At 33.1% G+C, this 24,534-nt stretch overlaps 1 protein-coding gene across 4 annotated transcripts in view; it reads right to left on the bottom strand.

Moving 5' to 3' along the window:
• The window catches only part of IL6ST (interleukin 6 cytokine family signal transducer), a 37,522-nt gene that overhangs the window by 3,292 nt on the left and 9,696 nt on the right, over positions 1–24,534 (bottom strand). For 2 of the 4 annotated variants that reach the window (XM_074282494.1, XM_074282495.1), the window contains 13 exons: positions 21,430–21,735; positions 19,843–19,963; positions 17,971–18,134; positions 17,319–17,470; positions 15,478–15,637; positions 8,916–8,998; positions 7,338–7,548; positions 5,863–6,045; positions 3,630–3,731; positions 3,329–3,475; positions 2,890–3,030; positions 858–954; positions 108–189 (listed from right to left, as the gene is read on the bottom strand). In XM_074282494.1, the coding sequence (XP_074138595.1) occupies positions 108–189; positions 858–954; positions 2,890–3,030; positions 3,329–3,475; positions 3,630–3,731; positions 5,863–6,045; positions 7,338–7,548; positions 8,916–8,998; positions 15,478–15,637; positions 17,319–17,470; positions 17,971–18,134; positions 19,843–19,963; positions 21,430–21,735 (1,949 nt within the window). The remainder of the gene's footprint in view (positions 1–107; positions 190–857; positions 955–2,889; positions 3,031–3,328; positions 3,476–3,629; positions 3,732–5,862; positions 6,046–7,337; positions 7,549–8,915; positions 8,999–15,477; positions 15,638–17,318; positions 17,471–17,970; positions 18,135–19,842; positions 19,964–21,429; positions 21,736–24,534) is intronic. The other 2 variants (XM_074282497.1, XM_074282496.1) reach the window with 1 other exon arrangement.

Raw genomic sequence — 24,534 nt, 5'->3', positions numbered from 1 at the left:
CTTTTTGCTTTTGTTTAGTCAAGTTTCTCTTAAACTCAACTTAGTTTCTTTGAGGTTTAGCCTTTGTGAATGTGTGCTGTTCCTATAAAACCCAGTTTGTATCTTACCCTAGTTGGTGTGTGAGGTGACCACTGAGCAATGTGACTCTTTGAAGGATCTGGAACATTAGGCCAAATGTGTTTTTTAATCCTAGAAAAGGGAGGAAAACAATATTTAATAATAATTTTAATTTAATATTTAATAATAATTATCATAATATATTATATAATTATAATAATAATTTAATAATAATATTTAAAGAAACACGTGTTAATTTTTTAAAAAACATTTAATATTTCCAAAGCAGGACTATTTAACAAGTAGTAAACAAAAATCCTCAATTCTTCTGCAACATGTATGGAAAATTATTTAAAAAACTAAAAAGACTTAGTTTATCCATAAGAAGACAAGCGATGGCACAACTGATGGCATAAAAACTACTATGTCACTCCTAAGCACTAAAATTCCTTCTACTAGGCAATTAATAATTTTAAAAAGCTTCACAAATCACAAAGTGGTAATGGATTTTAAAAATAGTTTATTTACCTTTTTATAAAACATACTAGCAATTTTTTAAAAAAAATTAAGGCTTACTTATCAAGGATTTTCAGACTTCTGTTTTTGAAATTTTAAATACTATTCTTTTGAAGCAAAAAGATAAAAAAACTACACTTTAAAAAACAAGTTTTATTAGAATGCTAAATGTACCTAGTTTAGAGAGGACTTACAGATTGAGAAAACTATTTCTGTATTGATTAATTTTGAGCAAGTTAACAATTTTTAAGTATAAGAACAAAAAGAACAACAACGATACTTACAGATCTAGTTTGTTAAAACAGAGCAATACTCCCAGAAGGGTGGTCAACAAGAACGCTAAGCAAACTGGCACAACTATGGCTTCAATTTCTCCTTGAGCTAAGAAAAAAAAAAGTTAAGAGAAATGTAATACTGAAAAGGAGAAAGTAGGTTTGTGGGTGTGTTTGCATACCTAGGTATGTGTCTCTTCCACAAACATCCTTGAATGGTGCCCAGGCCCCATGGAGAAGCAAAAAAGGGCAGAAAATAGGCTCTGACCCCAAGAAGGCTCCTAAGCTAACCGAACAACACTGCCAGGCAGTTTGTTGTAGAAGAAAAGAAAATGCAAAAATCTCACAAAGATCCCGACAATGAAAAATATGTTGGTGAAAGCCCCTAAAGACTTTGATCAAAAGAGCCTTGGAGTCGGAAGAAAAGCTAAATCAGGTCTTGACTCCTGTCAAGTTACTTCACTTAGATTTCAATATCCTCTGAAAAAAATACAGACAAGATCTGTAGTCTACCTCAAAGGGCTGACCTAATGATCAAATGTGGGATTTACAAGTTGAAATTATTTTGTTCATTGTACTTGTTACTACAGCATAACAGAATACTGACACGTGGTTATATATTTGGTTGATAGTGAGATTCTCTTCTCATTGGAAACACTAAAGCCTTAAGTAAAGGCTGGAGGATATGTTGTAAAGAGGATTCTTTTTTATAAGTTGAACTAGATGGGTTCTGAAATTCCTTCAAACACTGAAATCCTGTAGTCAGGTTTAAAAGCAAAAAACAAAACAAAACAAAACAAAAAAATCCAAAAACACTGTTTTCTACTTTAACTGAATAGAGTCATTGGAATAATCTGGAAGCCTGTTTTGAAAAAAAAAAAAAAAAAAAAAAAAAAAAAGTTATAAATATCAGCTATGACCCATGCAACTCTCTTATACTATATATTCCACAGAGTAATGTTAGTGCAGATTTCTATAACACTGATAGTTAATAAAGTGCTTTACATTTTATTTAATCCTTCTAATAAATCCATCATATATTGTTTTACAGACAGGGAAATGGGCTCAGAGATTTTAAGTGAGTTGCTAATCATCAGTAGGAACTAGAACAAGAACTCATCTAATCCATTCCTATTTTTAGGAATTAATTTTCCCATCTGATAATGGATGTTCATTTTTATCAAAAGTTTTTGAAAATGCAAAATAAATTTATAACATAAGTGCTTATTATATGTGTCACTTGTGTTATTTTATATATACTCTTTCAAGTAACAAATATGTGTATTCACTATTTGTAGTGAAACAAATCTAGAAAAGTCTTCTCCAAAAATATTACTGCAACAAATAATACTCCAATATGTCATTAGAGGCTCCAAACCAGAACCCTTATCTCTCCACTGACACAATCTAAAATTTTTCCACACCCAGGCAGACCAACAATTATGGAACAAATAAAAATCACCTAGAAGCCAACCTGCTGATGCTGTACCTCTCCTAAATGAGCTAGGTTGCTTTTTGGGTAATACATAATGACCCACACAAGTTTTAGTGCTCCATTGTCATAGTCCTCAAGAACCTAGGATCCTTCACAATAAGGGCCTGAGTAGAGGCTAATGTAAAAATTACACATTGGTATGTTTTTGCTTGTGAAAAGAAACAAATTTAAAAAGATGTACAGAGGTATAGGATGATACAATTTTGCAATTCCCTCTTCCAGGGTACTGGATAGATTTGATTGGCTAAAAAAAATTGTAACTATTATTTAAATTTTTTCCCTACAATTAAATACATATATAACTATGAACATCTAATTTCTATATATCTAGATACACTTTCAGCAATAAGCAGGAAATCTTTTTTTGGGGGGCAAGGCAGTCATGATTGATGATCACACAGCTAATAAGTGTCAAGTATCTGAGATCACATTTGCACTCAGGTCCTACTGACCCCAGGGCCAGTACTCTATTTACTGCAATACCTAGCTGTCACCAGGGAGTCCATTTTTATCTTTTTTTTTTTAAAGTACCAATTCATTATCTCTTACCAAATTTTGGAGTAGTAAAATTGACTTCTGGACCATCCATGCCCCCTACATCTGTATATGCTGTCATTCGCACCACGTACAATGTGTCACTAATCAAGGGAGAAAGTGTATATTCTGTGTGGGATGAGTTCAGATGCACAGCTGGAAGAAATAAATAAAGATGCTTAGCCACAAAACCTATTTTCCTCACCTACTCTAATACCAAATCAAAAGATTTTTATCATAAGAATAATTTTCATAATCTTATTCTTTCTATTGCTGAAAAGTGTTTGTTTTCCTTACTAGGACCATGAAAATGATCACAAAGCACATTTTACATGAGAAGATCAGTTATTCTGCTTCCATACTAAATGTCCATATTAAATAGATAATACCTAGATTAACATCTTAAAAAGTTAGACAATTCTATCTTTACAGTTGATGCTTTTAGTTTCTTTACCTGTTACATTTCCACTGCTAGTTTTGTAAAATATGGTATAGTTTCTGATGAATCCATTCTGCTTATCAATAGGAAGGTGATCCCACACTAAGACAGCTTCATTTTTTCCAACTTTCTTTATTCGAACCACAGGTCCTGTAGAAGGCCCTGTCACAGAAAATATTCCTTTGCTTAATTAAAAAATTAGTATCTGGCAAATATCCTTTCTATAAGAAATTGGTAAAAATGTCATCATTTATAAGTAACAAAATATTACAAAATCATTCTTTAAAATATTCAGATAAAGTGACTTTGAACTTACGATCTTGTTTAAGATATGCCTTTACAGACTGAGGGCTTCCTGGGCCATTATTATACACTGGGATAACTGTTATCAAATAACATTTGCTCTTCGTTAAATTTCCTAAAATAAGAATGACAAATTAAACATTATTTTCTACAATGAAAGAATTCAATTAATTCTGATACTGGATTATGAAGTACTTTATGAGTTACGAATCATGTACTTTATGATCATTTACCAGCCTTTAAAAAAAATTTTTTTAATCACTTTCTTCACAATTCACAATGAATTGAAAGCCTTTCAAAATTGCCTATGAATCTGAAAGTTTATTTCTGCCTGCCAACTTAATGAAATACAAAACTTAAACTGATTTAATGCTATTTTTGATTTTAACTAAAAGTTTGTATTTACCAAACTATACTAAAAATATCTAAAAATTGGCCCCAAATTGTGCTGAGTCTTGGTCTGATGGTTTCATGCTACCTTAGCATGTAACCAAATGAGGTTTCCTGAAAAATCAGGTGGCAGAGAGAAGGCATCCTTGTCCTCTGTTATTACCTCAAAGAACAGATTAAGATACTTTATTCTCTTACATTGTTGGCTCTCTGGGAAAAAAATTAGGTATCAGTGTAATTTTTTCCCCCTGAGGCAATTGGGGTTAAAATGACTTGCCCACAGTCACACAGATAGTAAGTTTTAAATGTCTGAGGTTGGATTTGAACTCAGGTCCTTCTGAATCCAAGGTTGGTGATGCTCTATGCACTGCACCATCTAACTGCCCAGAGCAATTTTTTGGGAAGCATTAAGATCTTGAAATAAAAATGTCTAAAAAAACCATTTAATTTCAAAATCTCATGTTTAACATAATTATTCTATGTAGAAGAAATGACTGGCAACAACAAATTGTTTTACAAGGCCATTTTAGCATAAAATATAAAATTTCTTATTTTGACAATTGCATCTACTATTCTTTCTCATCTGTAAAATGGAGGGAGGGAACTCATGACTGCTGAGATCTCTTCTAGCTCTAAATCTATTACCTTATCTATTAAAGTAGGAAAATGCAAGTTTTCAATGACATTCTAAAAAGGCCACATCAAACAGTTTTCTACCAAGAGATCGTTTTTTACTTTCTTCTGGGTTCATGGATGTGTTCTGTTGTATTTAATTAAAAAGTTAATTTGAGTGGGATAATTTTTGTTTTCTTTTTAGAAGTTTTATCATTCTGAAAATAGCTTCTAAGAATCACCAAATGTACATACATTTGAAGTTCTGTGTTATCTTATTTTACATATCATTTTTAATCTTTTCAAGATGCTTTTCCATTTGTTGGGTGTTTTAAGAAAGTTATATTTAACTCTGGCTCTGTCATTAACTAGTTGTGTGATGTTGGGAAAATCACTTCCTTTCTCTAGGCCTTAGTTTGATCAGTTCTCTGCAAACTGAATAGATTACACATAGATCACTCTTTAAAAAAAAAAGTATAAAGATATTTTGATGTATAAAATTAAAATTCACTTAAAAGACTAATTTTAAAGTAGCTTGTTATACATTTTCTCAATTAACAAATATTGATAGCAAAATTACTAGACCTTTTTGACATTTAAAAGGGGTCTTAAAATTAGATAATTATATAAAATTCCTCCTGGCTTCAAATTATTATTTAATTCTAAGAAATTGCAGGTGATATCATGATATTACAAATGAGGATGCTTAGGCACAGTGATTTGCTTGATGTCTATACCAATGGGTGGGGGATGTCGGACTAAAATTAGTTTCCCAACTCCTTATTCTGGGTTAATTTCTAGACTAGGTCTATTTATTATTTTCTAATAATGAGATATTCCCCTTACTTCTTCCATATATACTTATGCACACACCCATACCTTTTCTCCCATCTCCCTATCTTATGTCTAAATGAATTTAATTAATTATATTAAACTTCAATTACTAATTGATCAATCCAACCCTGCAAGCACACAACACCTGATGACAATCAGTAACACAAGGGTGAAGAAAGGCACTACCTAGCCTATTAGATTTGTTCTTGAGTTTTATCTAATTCAGTTATTTTCTTCCCTTCAACCATCTCAAGAGGGCCAAATCCCCAAAAAACTGAACAGTAGAACATCTAGCTGCTAACTTTGCTTATGAAATGCACAAGGTTATATAACAGAACAACCTGGCTTCAGCATATGAAAAAGGATTTAACATTAAAACAAAAATAATATATTTTCTTAGCCTTGGTTACCTTGTAAGTAGGTTAGTTTCACGGTACTGTCCTCTTGCTGCCAATCAGGAATACATGGCAAACTGTCAGATAATACACACCACTCCAGTATATATTTATTTACAGATTCATTTGGAGGTGTCCATGCTACCCAAAGTTTCTCATCTTTAGGAAATGCTTTAAGATTTGTCACAGGGTGAGCTGCTAAAAAAAGGAACACATTGGAAGAATTTGATTTTTAAAATTTTTACAAGATTTCATATAACTAAGCCATTCATTCTTTTTGCAATTTTCATTTTTATATCACTATAGTAAATGTTTCCATCAGTAAAATGGAAATCTATTTCATGCATGAGGAAACTTTATTTCTTGTTATGATCAAAAACTTGTAATTTTGCTTTATTTTATTTGTACTAACAACAAATTATCCTTACTTATAGTCATCCAAAATTATTCATTTCTCTCTGAAATAAAACTTATAAAAATCTCCAAGGAAGAAGAACAGTGATAAAAAATTATCTAAGAGCATAAGTAACAAAGTGAAGGATTTATATGACCCATTTTATTATTTAAAGCAGTTCCAAAATAGGCTATTATCTTGCTAATGGATATTTTTAAAAATGTGGCCAGAAAAGTGAAGGGTTATCTGTGTGATTAGGTATAGTATATCTTAAGACGTTTAGGGTAGCTATCCCATATTATGAAAGGGAAAAAGCAGCAAGCTACCTCTGACACTGTAAAGATGGCTTTAGAGTTATTACTGGAAAATGGGGGAAAGGCCTAATTTTTGACTAGCCTATGGACTAGATATGTAAGAATCTCTGAGTACAATGTACTGGCTTAGTGGGAATTTGATACAAAATTTATTTTGATGAACAAGTACCATCCCATAAGTAAACTTTGGTATGCGGCAATGTTTCAAGCAGTCTATATGTTGAATAAATTTTTGTGTACTGAAATCACTGAAATCAACAAGTACATAAGTCAAGAGGAGAGGGATTCCAAAATGTCCTTTAACATATACCTTTTTGTTGTTCAGTTGTTTCAGGTGAGTCTTACTCTTCCTGATCCCATGTGGAATTTACTTGGAAAAGAGACTGGAGTGGTTTGCCATTTTCATTTCCAGCTTATTTTACAAATGAGGAAATTGAAGCAAAATCAGGTTAAGTGTCTTGCCCAGGGTCACACTGCTAGTCAGTGCCTGATGGCACATTTGAACTCAGGTCTTCCTGAGTTACTACTGTGCTATCTAATTGCTTAACACAAATCATAAGAAAGAAATGTTTGGGCATTAATTTGATTTTGAGATGTGCTTAACTATTAAAATACTTTAATCAGATACCTGAAAAAAAAAAAAGCTTAAGTTTTTATAAAACTGGGGCTGAATTATTTAGTCATTAATGATCCATACATGTTGGCATCTAAAAAAAGTAAAGCAATCTTTAAAAATGATACGCTTATCAACACAGTGTCTATGTTCTTTCAGAGATACAAACCTTTAAAGTCACGGCCAGGAATAGTTAAATTAGTTGGTTCAGAGCTTCCGACTATATTACGAGCTTTCAGAGTTATGACATAAGGATCATTTGTGACATTCAGAGTCAATTTTGTATCATTAACATATCTTGATAAATGTGATGTTTTCCCTCTCTCTAGAGTGACTTCATAATCTAAGATTCTTCCATTGGCTTCAAATGGAGGCAAAGTCTGTAAAGAAAGTACCTATAGTTTATTTCATGAAGTGTAGACAGAATTAAAATTTTTCTTCACTTGCAATGTTTCTATTATTCACTTATTCTATAATTATGAGAAGTCTCTAGATGTTTTACTGTTACATCTTCCTTCAGCACACAGGATGGGATACATAGAGTGATATCACACACATTATCTCATCTGATCTTAATATCTAATTTGTTAGTTAAATAAAACAGGCATAACAATCCTCATTTTGTAGATGAGGAAGCTGAGACTCAGAGTGGTCAAGTAATTTTCTTACAGTCACAATCTTCGCAAATGGATGATACAGAACTTAAATCTATGTCTTCTGATACCTAATACAGTCTTTGCTTCATTATTTCACATTACCCAGCATAAGATACTTGGGCAGAATTATAAAGGCCTCGCATGCAAGCAAAGGGCAGAAGCAAAGCTAAGCTAAAATGGTAGTCAGTGGCAGGGAAATAAAATATACTTTAAATACTAAGTCTTTCAAACACTGATCATAATTGTTTTAAAACAATAACAACTATCTATTTTCATGGTGCTCTAGGATATGCAAAGCACTTTACATATATTTTGTCATCTGGTCTTTACAGCAACCTTGTAAAGTAGGTACTTTTATTCCCATTTTAACAGATGATAAAACTGGAGCTGAGAGAGGTAAAATCACTAACCCAGTGTCACACAGGTAATAATATGAGGCAGGGTTTGAACTTATGTTTTCCTGATTTCAAGTTTAGCATTCTATCCACCATACTAAAATAAACATGTTTATATTACACACAAACACTCACATAACAGGACCAAAGAAAACAGAAAGCTCTAGCACTATTAACTCTGACAAGGCCAAGAAGAAGACAAGCTCTGTCTATAAACCAATATAAACCAATAACACTGGGAACTGAAAGTATTTGACTTCAGGAGGAAAAGACTTAAGAAAGTTCTTTACTTCTATAGTTTTGAATGAATATCATGTAAAAGAGGGATTACACTTGGTTCATTTGGCCTGAGAGTGCAGAAGTTGTATACATAAGTTAAAGAAGCAGATTTTGACCGAATATCAGGAAAAATCTCCTTCAAAAAGAACTGTTTAAGATTGGACTGGATTGCTTGGGTGGATGTTTACCATTGCTGGAAGTCTGAGCTGGATGATTATTTGTCAGAACTGTTACAAGTTCTAAGCAGCACGATATAGTGGAGAGAATGTAGAATTTGGGTTCAAACCCTACCTCAGACACTTGAAAGTGATTTACGGTCAACCAAAAGGTTAAAAATGTTTTAAAATTACCAAGCTTCTAAAATCTCCAATATAAACATTATACATGAAACAAAATAATCCAAAGAGGATCTTTTACCTTCCATTTCAGGTGTACTTGTCTATATCCATGATCTTGAGAAGGATCAATTGTATACCAGAAACTTGGTACATTTGATGGTTCTAAAAGAGGGGGGAGGGAAGAGAAGACTTTTTTAAAGGACAGGAAAAAAAGAATAATAATCTAGAATCCTTTTTGTTGTATTCTATCACTAAAGTTGTGCCTATTTCAATTCATATAATGATAACACTCTACAATCCCAAATCATCTCTCTGAGCAAAAAGACATAGAGACACACCTCAATGCTTTTAGATGAACAGAGATCTGGGATCTTGCGTAAAAATGTGGGGCTAGAAACAAATCCAAAAGCACAACTTTACGCTTTGTTGTATCAGAAGATCACTGCTCAATAAATCACTTCTCCACATCTTCATATATAAAAATTATTATAAAAATTTGTAAAACTGCTAAAGTTAAAAAAAAAATCAATAAATTCTTTGTTAACTTCATCCCTTGCCCTATTTATTTTCATGTCACCTTTAAATGTAATGATAGAAGTAAAAATTAAACAAATAAAAATGAGTATAGTTATTTTTATTCAATAAATAACGCATAATTATAGAAGAATAAGAAAAATAAATGAATCAAAGTAAAATTGTTCCTGGTTTTAAAAAATGACATCATTAAATGTACAAGCCTTCCTAAATCCCACTGAATTGAGATTTTAAAACTACCAAGCTTATAAAATAACAATCTATAGTTGCAAATGCCACTTTATTACCCATCCAACTCTTTAATCCCTAAATCATTTAACCAAATATAATGCTGTGGGGAAACATAAAAAATAAGACAAAATCTCTGCTCTGGTGAAGAGCCTGGATCCAACTGGGGACACTGCTAGGCACTAAATGTGAGCTTTTATAAAGTTTTCAGGGTTATGAGTTAATCAACTACATTAAAAGCCTCCCATAACCCTGGAGTATGCTAAGGGCTAGGGACAAAGTGATGCAGTCAGAAATGATGTTGCTCTCAAGGAATTCATATTGTAAGGCTAGAGACAATATACTTGCACATATAGAATCTACACAAAATAACTGAGGATATAATAGGATACGAGTAGCTGGTAATCAGGAAAGGTTTCATGTGGAAGGTGCTGCTTAAGCAGAATCTTGAGATAAACCAGACCTTTCTCAAATCAGCCTATTCATCATTTTTTAGAACAATAATATTCCATTACTTTCATATACCATAATTTATTCAGTCATTCCCCAATTCATGGACATTTACTTATTTTCCAATTCTTTGCCACCACAGAAAGAGCTGCTACACCTCCTTTATGATTTTCTTGGGATAAAGACCCAGTAATGGCACTGCTGGATCACAGATTTAAGGCCCTTTGAGCATAGTTCCAAATTACTCTCCAGAATGGTTGGATCTCTTTAAAACTTGTCAAATGACAATTCCCTCTATCCAAAGTTACCCCATGATTCCTTAGTTGCGAATCTGATTGTTCTTTCTCAGTTCTATTCTTCTTGATTGTTCTGTAACACCAAACACAGTTTTGTTTTCTTTTTTAATTTTTATTTTCTCCAGTTATATATAACTTTTATCAATGAGTTCTTATTCCTGTAGCTGGAGTTTTGGGATTTATCAAACAGTAGATTATGCTAATCACTGATTATTGTGTCATGTGTATCTAATCTATTCCACTGACCCACCACTCTGTTTATAGTGGCAAACTATTTTGCTGACTACTAGTTTATAATAAGAGTTTTAGGTCTGGTACCATTAGGCCACTGTCCTTTGTATTTATTTTTTTTTAAATTAACTCCCTTAATATTCTTGATCTTTTGTTCTTTCAGATGAATTATTTTCTTTTAGCTCTATAAATATTTTTTGGCAGTTTGATTGGTATGGCACTGAATAAACAGACTAATTTAGATAGAATTCCATTTTTAATATCTTAGCTTGGGAAACCCATAAGCAACTGACATTTTTCCAATTGTTTAAATCTGACTTTAGTTGTGTAAAAAAGTGTTTTGTAATCATGTTCACATAGTTCCTGGGTTTGTCTTGGCAGGTAGACATCCAAATATCTTGTATTGTCTACATTTATTTTAAATGGAATTTCTCTTTTTTTTTTTCCTCTTTCTGCTGGACTTCATTAGTAACATATACAAATGTTGATGATTCCTGTGGATTTATTTTATATCCTGCAATTTTGCTAAAGTTGTTAATTGTTTCATTCAGGTTTTTGGAGGATTTGCTAGAATTCTCTAATTATGTCATCTTATCATCTGCAAAGAATGATAGTTTTATTTCCTCATTGCTTACTCTAATTTCTTCTTCTTTTTTTTTTTCATAGTTAAAGCCAACATTTCTAGTACCACCAATTGTGGTACTAAATCACCAATAGTGGTGATAATGGGCATCTTTGTTTCACTCCTTATCTTTCTGGTAATACATCTAGCTTTTTCTCATTACAAATAATGCTTGCTGATGTTTTTAGATAGATGCTGCTTATCATTGAAGGAAAATTCCCTTGCAGTTAAGCATGCAGTTGGGCAAAACAGCTCCAAAGTATTGCTTTAATTTCTTCTTTGTTGCTGGTTATTTTTCATTTTTTATCCTAACTTGTGTTTTGTCCTCCCCCCTCCCCTTTCCTTTTTCTAATCAAATTAACCAAAAGTTTATTTTTTTTATTTCATAAAACAAACTCGGTTTCATTAATTAGTTTAGTACTTTTTCCCTTATTTTATTAATTTCTCCTTTTATTTTAAGAATTTCTAATTTGGCATTTAATTGAAGGTTTTAAATTTTTTTCTAGCTTTTTTTAGTTGCATACCTAATTTATTGATCTCTTTTATTTTATTCATGTAATTATTTAGAGATAAAGTTTTCTCTAAGAACCTGCTTTAGCTGCATCCCATAGGTTTTGATATGCTGTCTCATTATCATCATTCTCTTGAATTTGATTGTTTCTATGATTTGATGTTTGATCACTCATTCTTTAGAATTAGATTAATTTCCAATTGATTTTTAGTTTATCTTTTCCTAACCCCTGAATGTAATTTTTATTGTGTTGTGATCTGAAAAGGAACAGGTACTATTTCTGCCTTTCTGCATTTGATTGTGAAGTTTTTATGCCCTGAATCTGTGGTCAATTTTTGTGCCATATATTGGTGAAGAAAAGGCATATTCCTTTGTATCCCTATTCAGTTTTCTCCAGAGGTCTATATATCTAAGTTTTCTAAGATTCTATTAATCTTTCTAGTTTTCTTCTTATTTGTTGTTAGATTTATGTAATTCTGAAAAGGGGAGGTTGAAGTCTCTCCTTAGTATAGTTTTGTTTTCTATCCCTTCCTGTAACTAGCTTAATTTCTTCTCTAAGAATTTGGATGATGCAACAATTGGTATGTACTACTTGGTACTTCATTGACTCTGGTACCCTTAAAAAAGATGCAGTTTATTTCCTTATTATCTTTTAATTAGATATCTTTTTAAGTTTTGCTTTGTCTGAGATCAGAATTGCTACTCCTGCTTTTTTTTTTTTTGCTTCAGCTAAAGCATAATAAATTCTGCTCCAACCTTTTATCCTTACATTATATGTATTTCTCTGTTTCAAATGTTTCTTGTAAACAACATATGTAAAATATTGATTTTTCAATCTACTCTGCTATCTGCTTCCATTTTATGGGAGAATTCATCCCATTCACAATCAGTTATGATCACCAGTTGTATATTTCCTTCCACCCTATTTTCTCCCCTCTATACACTCTTTTTTCTCTCTATCCTTTTCCTCCTTATGAATGTTTTGTTTCTAACACCTCCTCTAATTTGCCCTCCTTCTATCACCCCTCCTCTCTTTTCTTACTTCTTTCTCTCCCTTCTATCCAGCTTCTCCCTTTACTTTTCCCTTTCTCCTCCTACTTCCCTATTGGGTAAGATAAATTTTTATGCCCAACTGAGTGAATATTATTCCCTCTTTGAAATAAAAACTGATGAAATTAAGCTTCAGACAATGGTCATACCTTTCCTTCTTTCCCTCTGATGTAAAGGTCTTTTGTGCTTCTTTATGTGATCTAATTTATCCCATTTTACACTCCCCTTTCCTCTTTTCTCAGTATAATTAATCCTTTTTTCCCCACAATAATCTTTTTCTTTAATATCATCACATCAGAGTCAATTTATACCCACACTCTCTCTATATATGTTCCTTCTAATTGCCCTAATAAAAGATATAGTCCTCAAGAGCTAGAAGTATCATTTTCCCATCTAGGGATATAAACAGTTTAACCTTAAAATAATGTTTGTTTTTTTCTTTCCTGTTAACATTTTTATGAGTCCTGTGTTTGTAGATCAAATTTTCTGTTTAGTTCTGGTCCTTTCAATAGGAATGTTTGAAAGTTCTCCTACTTCTTTCAAGATCCATCTGTTCCCCTGAAAGATAATGCTCAGTCTTGCTGGGTAGTTGATTCTTGGTTGTAATCCCAGGTCCTTTGCTTTTTTGGATTATGGTATTCCAAGCTCTAATCCTTTATTGGAGAAGCTGCCAGATCCTGGGTAATCCTGACTGTGGCTCCTTGACACTTGCATTGTTTTTTTCCTAGCACCTTGCAGTATTTTTTTCCTTAAGATTATAGTTCTGAAGTTTTGCAACAATGTTTCTTGGAGTTTTCCTTGTGGTATCTCTTTTTGGAAGGATAGATATATTCTTTTAGTGATTATTTTACCTTTGGTTCTAGTATGTCAGGGCAGTTGAAGAATGCTCTCTTGAAGAATGCTATCCGGGCTCTTTTTTTGGTCATAGCCTTCAGGTAGATCCATAATTTTTAATTTGTCTCTCCTGGATCTATTTAACAGGTCAGCTATATTTCCAATGAGGCATTTTATATTTTCTTCTATTTTTTCATTCTTTTTAGTTTGATCCTTGATGTCTCATAGTTCATTGGCTATCATTTGCTCAGTTCCTAGTTTTTAATATATATTCTTCAGTTAACCTTTGTATTTCTTTTCTCATTTGATTAATTCTACTTTTCAAGGCATTGTTTTCTTCAGTGGATTTTTTGCATTTAGCCAACTGTATTTTTTCATGGAATTGCTTTCTTCAGTCAACTTTTGTCCTTCCTTTTCTAAGTTGTTGACTGTCTTGCATATTTGTTGCCCAATTTTTCTTCTATCTCTCTTATTTGCCTTTTAAAATTCTTTAAGAGTGCTTCTAAGAAGCCTCTTTGGCTTGAGACCAATTCATATCATTCTTTGAGATTTACCCTGTGGGCATTTTGTCTTTGTCTGAGTTGGTGGTTTGGGCTTCCCTGACACCATAGTAACTTTCTATGGATAAGGTTCTTTTTGTTTCTTGCTCATTTTCTTTTGTTTCCCCTATTTTTTAAAAAGCCTTAAAGGCTTTTAAGGTTGACCTCTGCTCCTGGGGCACAGGGGATGCTGTTCCAAGAGCTGTTCAACTCTGAATCTTGACTTTGAGCACAGGATCCCCTTGTGTTTGGTGTCTTGCTCACAGCAAGGGGTAGCCCTGCTCTCTCCAGTCTGAGAGTCTGGTTTTCCAGACTAGCAATTTGTCTTCTGTCCTGAGGCTGGAAGCTGCTCCACTAGTCTGCTCTACTACTGAGCCAGAACTGAGGGTCTTAAGTGCTGATTTGCTGTGATTAAGAAACTCTCAACAGTTTCCCAAACTCTGTCTGAGCTGGGCTGAACAATCTTTTCACCCTAGTGAAGCTAATCTTTCTAGAAGTTTTTCCAGTTTGTCTTCAGCTGGAAAATGGTTTTAATCCATCAGACACTGTTCAGAGGTTTGGTTTCATATGGCACTTAAGGGAAAATGCTTGAGCACCTTCCCGGCTTCACTTCCATTTTGGTTCTGTCCCTAGAGCAACCCAGACCTTGCTGAGAGTTATCTCTTCTTGGCTATTTTTTCCTCTCTTAGTCTCTGTGATTCTGACCACTGATGATTTTCTTCCTACCTAGCTATCAAGTTCAATTTCTTTTCTTCTCAGAAGGCAGAATTAGCATGTGTTACTTTCAATTGGGTAGGGAAGGTAGGGAAGACAAGGAAGGCAAAGGAATTATATTCCAGGTGAGTTTCTGTAGCCTTAGGAGTCCCTCACTGAGGGCTGGGCAGTGCCTTTTTAGGCTACTTTCTTCCCAATCTCAGGTTACTACTCAAATGTCTACCACTTGCAGCATACCTGAGAGGCAAGCCCAAGGCTGGTTGGACCATCCTATAATGAGCCCAAGGCACAGACTTACAAGCCAGATAATGTTTCTTCTTTGGGAGTATGGAAATATGCTGAATGATAGTTTTAAGAATTCCAGTTCTCATGTATTAATTCACAAGGATTTTACCTCCTGTACTTTTCTTTTATTTGTTCTGTAGACTCAGCTGCAATTGCTCTATCTCTATAGCACAGTATCTTTTTGGGAAGGTCTGTGGATAATGATTAATTTGATTTTCTTCCTGGTCATAGAACCAGAAATACAAAGTGGGACTTTTATGAAACATCCTAAATTCACCATTTAAAAACTGAAGCTGATAATTTACACTAAGAATTCAAGTGAGTAAGTGTGAAAGATTTTTACTTACTAGCTTCATAGGTGATTCCACTTGCTTCTGTACTCCAATTACTCCAGAATCCCCTACCATCTTTGTTCATACAACGAATTGAAAACACATAGTCTGTAAAAGGTTTGAGATCCTGAACAGTAAACGAATCTCGGGTTGAAGCTGTATCTTCAGGAGGAATCTAAAAAGAAACAGTTATTTTAATAAAGGATTTTAAAATTACATAATATTACACATCAGAGTATGTTGCAATAAGATGAATAGATTGTCTCAAAAACTGTGTCCAAGTGGAGGAGCCAAGAAGTGAACTTAGGTGCTGTAAGTCTAGCATTCTTATCACTGTATCACACAACCTCTTAATCAACAGGGCTATTTTCTTTGAATATTGAAAATTACATTTCAAAATTAAGCCACATGATTTGCCAATCAAAGCAGTAATCTCATTAAATCCATGATGTCTTCTAATTGTGGTGGGAGGGAGCTAGCTCTGTGCTATTTGCTAGTCACAGTAATAAAATTAATTGGGAAGCTTTTAGGTTATTGATGGCTGATCTGTCAGATTCTTTTTTGGCTACAAAAGCCCTACCTAAGACTCTCTTTTTTTCCCCTCACAGCTCTATATCAATCCCTTCCACTACATTTAGATGCATGGTTTCACTTTGTTCTATTCTTCTGGCTTCTCTCCTATTCAAAAAGTCCTTCTTTCCATATTGCTTTTACTTCAACACCTCTGAACAGTGTCTGATGGATTAAAACCATTTTCCAGCTGAAGACAAACTGGAAAAACTTCTAGAAAGATTAGCTTCACTAGGGTGAAAAGGGTGTTCAGCCCAGCTCAGACAGAGTTTGGGAAACTGTTGAGAGTTTCTTAATCATAGCAAATCAGCACTTAAGACCCTCAGTTCTGGCTCAGTAGTAGAGCAGACTAGTGGAGCAGCTTCCAGCCTCAGGACAGAAGACAAATTGCTAGTCTGGAAAACCAGACTCTCAGACTGGAGAGAGCAGGTTAGGGCTACCCCTTGCTGTGAGCAAGACACCAAACACAAGGGGATCCTGTGCTCAAAGTCAAGATTCAGAGTTGAACAGCTCTTGGAACAGCATCCCCTGTGCCCCAGGAGCAGAGGTCAACCTTAAAAGCCTTTAAAGCTTTTTAAAAAATAGGGGAAACAAAAGAAAAAGAATAAGCACAAATCTAATAAAATGTTATGACTTTTACACATTGTAGTCAAAGAGATGGAATACAACTGCACTAAAAAGGACAATGGTATGGGTTCGGGTCTTCCTTGAATCCATTCAGTATATATGAAGAAAAATCAAACCCCAAAAAATCTCTAAAAATTATATTTCAAAATTAAGCCACATGATTTGCCAATCAAAGCAGTAATCTCATTAAATCCATGATGTCTTCTAATTGTGGTGGGAGGGAGCTAGCTCTATGCTATTTGCTGTCACAGTGATAAAATTAATTGGGAAGCTTTTAGGTTATTGATGGCTGATCTGTCAGATTCTTTTTTGGCTACAAAAGCCCTACCTAAGACTCTCTTTTTTTTCCCTCACAGCTCTATATCAATCCCTTCCACTACATTTAGATGCATGGTTTCACTTTGTTCTATTCTTCTGGCTTCTCTCCTATTCAAAAAGTCCTTCTTTCCATATTGCTTTTACTTCAAAGTTGTTCTCTGCTTTGCTTGCTCTTCTTCATGTACCTTCTGAATTTAAGATCCTGGGAGAAAGCAAGGGGTGTTGTTTTTAGTCTTCAGCACAGTCTGTGTCACTTGAAACAATGCTTTTTAAAATGATTATGAATTTTCAATGGGTCTTTAGAAAAGAATATTTTAACAAATAACTTTCAGGTTACCTACATGTGTCCAATTTGAAGCACCTCTGGCACGATACCGAATGTTATATTTCAGTTCATCAAAAGGCTTAGCAGGGTTGATCCATGACACTTTTAAGATACTGGATATTTCCTTAGACTTGGTGACTGATAAATTATGTGGAGGAAGCAGTTTCACTAAAGAACAAAATAAAATCCCAGTAATCACCATTTTTTACTTTTATAATTTACCACAACCTTATTTTAACAGGGCTTACTTTTTTCTATTTCATCCATTTATTATTTCCATATTAATAATACAATAAAAGCTAGCATTTATATAGGGTTTTGAGGTTTGCAAAGAGCTTTATGAACATTATGTCATTTTTTTTCTCACAACTACTCTGAAAGGTTGATACTATTATTATTCTCATTTTACAGATGAGGAAGTTGAGGCAACAGAAGTTTAGTAACTTGCCCAGTGTCATGAGAGATAAGTGTCTAAAGTCCTGATTTTGAACTTGGGTCTTCCTGACACTAGGTCCAATGCTTTATCTACTGCACCACTTAGCTGCATCTAACTAGCTGTGAATATCCAATGAAAAAGGCTTCAAAAAGTCATATAATATCAAGTCATGATTTTTACACCAGCAATTAAAATCAGGAAATTATTTCCTAATATTTAAGTTTATAATTACCAAAATCGACGGGATCAAAATTGATACGATCAGATGAAACATTTCCAAGGGCATTTGTAGCTACTACCCAGACATCCATATTGACAAAAACCACAACCATATCAACTGTGCATGAATTATTTACACCAGTTGGTGGGATGCAATCTGGCAGCTGCCGCGTTGGCCTAAACATAAAAGACAGAAACAGTAAAAAAGCAGGTTTTTAAGATAAAAGCACTTCAACACAAAAATATACCTGAAAATTAAAGCAATTATGATAAACTTTAATCAAGAAGATCACAACTAATAAAAAATTACCCAAAAAAGCCTCTCCAAAATTAATCTGCATTTGGAAATGAGAAAATACATTTACATTATTTTATTTTCTAAAATTTTACTTTCATAAATATTTTTCTCTCTGTGTACATATATATATGTGTGTGTATATACATACATACATATATATATATACACATACACACACACATATATATGTATGTATATATTCACACTCCCTTGCCCTTTTAGAGAGGGTTTTCCTACACATTTACATTTTTTTCCCTAATTTCTGTGCTGAAACACATATTAAAAAATAAACATATTAAATAATATTCCTTTAAGCAAGATCAAAGTAAATTAGGAATATAAAAGATCATTAAATCCATTTTGATCATTTTCTAAACCACATTTTGTCCTTAGCTAAGTGGGACAAAAAAACTACATGAAAAGAATATCTTGAATCCTTTTACTGGCTGGGATAGATGGAAGGGAAAAGAAAAAAAGACTTAGCATTCTTTCCTTTATGCCTTCAAAGTTACTTCTTATTTATTTCTATCTCCTTTCTTCTTTCCTTGAACTCTGGAGTTCTTCAATATACCTTATGTAAAATTTTTGGGACTTCTTTCCCTGGAATCACAGCTATTCATACCCTAAATCAGAAATGTGGATGCATATGAAAACCTAACTATAAAAGCCACTGCCACTTCTATCTAAAATCTATAATCTGAAATTAAAATAAAGTTTTTTTGGATAGCTTTAATTTCAACATATTTTCAATTTAATTTATTTTTTGTAATTCTATGTATGGTATCTTATACATTTAAAAACATTATTCTGAGAAAAGATACAAATTTTACTAGATTGACAAAGGGGTCTATTACACACAAAAAAGTTAAGAACCCCTAAAATGTCATTTAAACCTCTTTGGGTCTCACTTTCCTATTTGTAAAAATAGGATGCTGAAATAATGGCTGATAAAATCCCTATCCAATGCTAAAACTGCACAATTTTTTTTCAACTGTTTTAAAAATATGCCCTCTTCTCTCTTTCTAAAAGGAAAAGACTTCATTTTGTATCTTTTGTTTAGCTGAAACAATTACTGAAGAAGAGATCTGAAGAGATTTAAAGCTGAATTAACTTTAACAGTGAAAGTGTCACTGTTTCTTTAGCAAGACAGAGTGTATGAATCTTTCAAAAATTTTTAGGTTGAATAGCTTTGATGGTTACTTCTGTCTCTAAGTTTATGATACATTTTATGAAACCTATTTAAAATGCCTTATTAAAAAAAATTAGGAAGAAATTCAGTGAGTCAAAATAACATAAGTTGGGCTTCTAACTAATTGCATTTTCCAAATAAATTAGAAATGAGCATAGAAACTGAAAACATATACTTTTACCTGTTTTTCCTGAAATGGAAAAAAAACAAAACAAAACACAAGTTGTTTTCATGCATGAAAATACAAAAAAAAAAAAAAGCTAAAAATTCAAGGCAAAGTCTATTTAAGTTTTCATGTTAACATTATTGCTCCCTAACAATAACAAAAAAAACCCTAAATCTTCTATCTGAATTTTTTTACATAGCTAACATCTTAGTCATTTCACAAAGCTACTTACCATTCTGACTTTAAAACATATGTTGTATCCAAATGTGTTTCCCTTCCAGGATCCCATTGGCATTTCATGTTACTTTGACCATTCACAATGCAACTCAGTTCTTTTGGTTTCTCTGGAAGCACTACATAAAAATAGCACTTATTAAGACAAATGCTTCATTTAACATTGAATTATGTATTGACATTTTCACCTGAATTGCTTAAATTAGGAACAGTTATATTCAAAGAAAGGTTGTGGCAAAAGTTAACAACAAAGAAAGGATCAATGATTATAAAGTTGTATTTTTAAAGGACCAGACTTCTCAGTATGTTTTCACTTACTACAGTTTATTTCTTAATGTATTTCAACATAACTTTCATTTCTAATTAAGGGCTGAAGAGTAGGAATAACATGAACAAGATTTATTTTATACATCAATATCAGTATTTTTTAAAGTTAAAAAAAACTGCAATTATTTAGTAATTTAGTGGCAATGTTGACTTGTATCACTAGTAAAAGAGAAAAAATCAAACAGTAAAATAGTTAAAAGTAAAAGAGCAAAGGGAAAAGAAATAGCTGCATTTGGGAAAGTGTTAAAAAGCTACAGTAACCCACAAATCTTATCATTAAGTTCAGGGATGCTATGCCTGATTATGTTTATTTGAATGAACCTGAAGTACTTCTTCAAACACTTTATGGAAACACTTATGCAGCAAGATAAACATATAAATATGTATACATATATTGGATTTAACATATATTTTAACATATTTAACATATAGTGGACTACCTGCCATCTAGGGAAGAGGGTGGGGAGGAGGGGAAAATTTGGAACAGAAAGTTTTGTCAAGAGTCAATGTTGAAAAATAACCAATGCATATGTTTTGCAAATAAAAAGCTTTAATTAAGAAAAAAAAAAGTTTGGGCTTTAGACAATCAAGAAAACAATAACTCAAATCCTGATATGTAAAGTTTGCCAGTTTTTAGGTATAAATGGTCACACTTAAAATTGAATTATAACTGGCTCTCCTGAACTAATTCCAAGCTAATTCCAGCAGATCTCTATGATCTTGTTACTTATTAGTTATGGATTCATAAGCCACTTTCTTCTTGTGTCCCTATGTGTTGGCTACAAAATGAGAAGACTGGACCACATGATCTTTAAAATCCTCTATTTCTAAATGACAACATCTGTAGTACAACATAGCAATGGTATCTCATTTTGGCAGAGAGACGATTCTAGATTCTCAAAAGTTTTTGCTAGTAGAAGTCAGATAATGGAAGTTATTACCAAGCCAAAAAGGTTTCTGATATGGACCCATTTGTGGGCTGCATATCCATGCTATGAAGACAGACTGCTACCTTGGTTCTCATCACCCATATGTATGATCTGATACTAGGTCTGCACCCGCTGCTGCCTGGCACAATTTACTAAAGACTGTATTTACCTGCATAGTCTTGAAAAATTCAGTTATCTCTGTATCATGAGAAGGAAGAAGGTTTCAGTGGTTAATATTCACCAAAAAAAAAAAAAAAAAAAAAAAAAAAAAAGGAAAAAAATACCATTAATAAAATTAGTTAAGTCTTAAAAGATATAGGTATACTTACAGCCTACTTTGATTTCGATTCCATAAACAGTATGTTCAATCTGTCCATATAGTAAAATGTTGCATGTTAGTAGAATACTTAACGAAGATATATCTTTGATTGTAACACTGGCAGCTGTTCTATTTATGATAGTGTAGTGTTCTTTAGGAACATAGTTGTTTTTTATTTTCCAGAGAATATAACTAGCATTTAAGTGGTGCTCCTTCAAACAATCTTCATTTAAAACACAAGTCGCTGTGAAATTAGTATTAAGTGCTATGATTGGAGATTCTGGGACTATGTGACCACATGTTTTTATAATTCTACCTAAAAGAAAACAAAATAGAATATATTATGAACCAAACCTGTTCTGTAGAAAATAATGATATAATTTTCAGTTTTAGGGAAACCTTTCTATATGTATGAAATAGGGCAGACTCAATAATGATGGCCAGTAATACGACAACTTGCTTTGATCATTAGATCCAAGATAATCCAATAACTGAAATTCTTTGTTTTGTTGTCCTAAGTGTCTTGTCCTTATTTTTCTTGGGAGTCTTCTCAAGGAGAGAACCTTATGTATATATTTGTTTCTTAAAACCACCATTATCCAAATAACCATTAATTATCCTTTCTCTCACATAGCTCCTATGTATGCATTCTCCTTAACCAGGTGTTCCACACAGGATCTCTGTTCAGCATTAATGAAAACCTGTAGGGGACTGGGCCCAAAGCTAAGTGCTCTCTGAAGTGAATGTTAGATTCATCTTAACCTAAAAAGAAGGGGCCCTGTTCTGAGGACTAAGTTAGGAGGCCATCTCTAAGTTACATGATCTCCACTCTCCCTTCCTTTTACTATTTTGAAACAAGTTTTTCAATTGAGAATGAAAAGAATGCTCACTAAGGAGATATGAGATCACCTTGGCTGGGCTGCTCCTAAGACAACTTGGCTGCTCAAATCTTCTCTGGCTTCTCTAAGAGAAGGGGCTGCATCAATCAATCAAGAAGTAACCACCTATGATGTGCTATGCATTGTATCATTCCTTTTACAACTTGGGGCCACATCATTATTAGATCTTGCTCCCAATTATTATTGCTACTCAGCACATGCCCTATAAAATTATATTTAATTTCTTAAGCTTTCTTATCATAAGCTAAGGTAAATTAAAGCTAAAAATTTTGTCTTACTGAGTAGCCTCAGTAGGAGGCAATTTGACTGAAAAAGAAACTTCCTACTCCAGTACTATATATAGTCAAGCTCACCAGACCTATCTTTATTCCTTCTAACCATTCTTGCCATCAAGAAATGTGTTTAAAAAAAAAAAAAAAAGTTGAAGACATGTATGTAGGACTGAAAAAAAATTATGGATTAGTTATATAAAAAGGATGATACTGCTACACATTCTGTAACTTCAGGGTTACAAGTTATTAACACAAGGGTAACTTTAGGAATAAGGTGGATCTTTTATGTAAGACATATGAATAAAAACTGTTTGGGATGAAAAGTCCTTGAGGAGTTGAGGTTGTAAACTGCCAAAGTGGAGGGGAACATGGATGAAAAAATGTATTTGTATAACAAAGTATCTTAATAGATGATTAAATGAGCTAATATCTATAAAGCTTTTAGCATAGTATTTGGCACAGAGTTTGAGTTATATAAATGCTAGCTATTATTATGGGGCACAGGAGTTAGGAAGACCTGAATTCAAGTTAGCCCCTTAGACACTTGGTAGCTACGTAATCCTGGACATATCATTAAATCTCTTTTTGCCTCAGTTTCATCTGGAAAATGGGGATAATAATAGCACCAACCTCACAAGGTTGTTGTGATGATCAAATGAGATAATATTTATAAAAGCATAGTACCTAACACACAGTAAGTATGTTATATAAATCTTAACTATTATTATTATTATTATTATTATTATTATTATAGATGTTATCCAATGTTTTTGGGCTCCTTTAGGTCTCATTCCTCTAAAGATATAAAGATTACTTCTTGGGGAAACAGGTATCCCAAATGAACTGAAATATTTTTCTTTATGTACCAGCCATATGCTGTCTTTTTCAATGTCACTAGATTTCACCTTTAGTTTGATTATAATCACAATTCTGTCCCCTAATAGAGTAAGATCTACTCTACCCATGAAATGTTCAGTTTCTTCTCACTTGTGTTGGCTTTTCATTAGGTGTGAACATAACCCCATAGATTCAAGACCCTTTCTCCTGAGACACCTTTACTGTTCTTCTTCCTGCTTAGGCAGCTATATACCAGCAGATATGTAACTACTAAGAGGCTTTTCTTTTTCTTTTTCAATTACCCTTGCCATTGTTTCTTTTTTTAACATTTCTTTTTTCCCCTCTTTTTCTGAGGCTGGGGTTAAGTGACTTGCCCAGGGTCACACAGCTAGGAAGTGTTAAGTGTCTGAGACCAGATTTGAACTCCGGTCCTCCTGAATTCAGGGCTGATGCTCTATCCACTGTGCCACCTAGCTGCTCCTTTGTTTAACATTTCAAAGCCCAGAGAGTATATTTGCAACAGTCATTATTAACAGAAAAGTACATGCTTTTTATCATTATTACTATTCTAGAAATAGTGACCAATTCACACTAACAAGGATTGGAAGTCTCTTTCATGGTGAATGATTCCAGAAGCACATATAAGCTACACGTTTAGAATTTTAGACCTGAAATGTTTAAAAAAAAATTTTGCACATTAGAAGCAGAACACATTAAAATGATAAGCTGATATCAGGAGATAATAGAAGCATAAAACACAGAGAACTATAAAACCACAAAACTTTGGGACTATTTGGTACATAGCTATTCAGGGAATCATTGTATAACTTGGTTCATGATGACATTGTCATCAAAAAATTTTAAGTTATAATTTATGAAGGGAGGGAAATATATAATATTTCCACTGAAATAACTGCAATTAAAAAAATTAGAATTTAAAGGAGTAGGCTTTCATATCTTAAAATTCATTCATGTGGAATAACTCATTTTGAATAAGAAGGGCTCTTTGTCCTCGAGTCAATTTTAACTTTTTTTTTTTTTTTTTACTCTGAGTATCTTTCCCCCCCTTTAATCCTCTTCCTCATTCTTATTAAGTTAGAGTAACTG

This window comes from Sminthopsis crassicaudata, chromosome 1, assembly GCF_048593235.1.
Source record: "Sminthopsis crassicaudata isolate SCR6 chromosome 1, ASM4859323v1, whole genome shotgun sequence".
Lineage (NCBI taxonomy): Eukaryota > Metazoa > Chordata > Mammalia > Dasyuromorphia > Dasyuridae > Sminthopsis > Sminthopsis crassicaudata.
The sequence above is the reverse complement of the archived record's forward strand: the minus strand, read 5'-3'. Positions and strand labels throughout refer to the sequence as shown.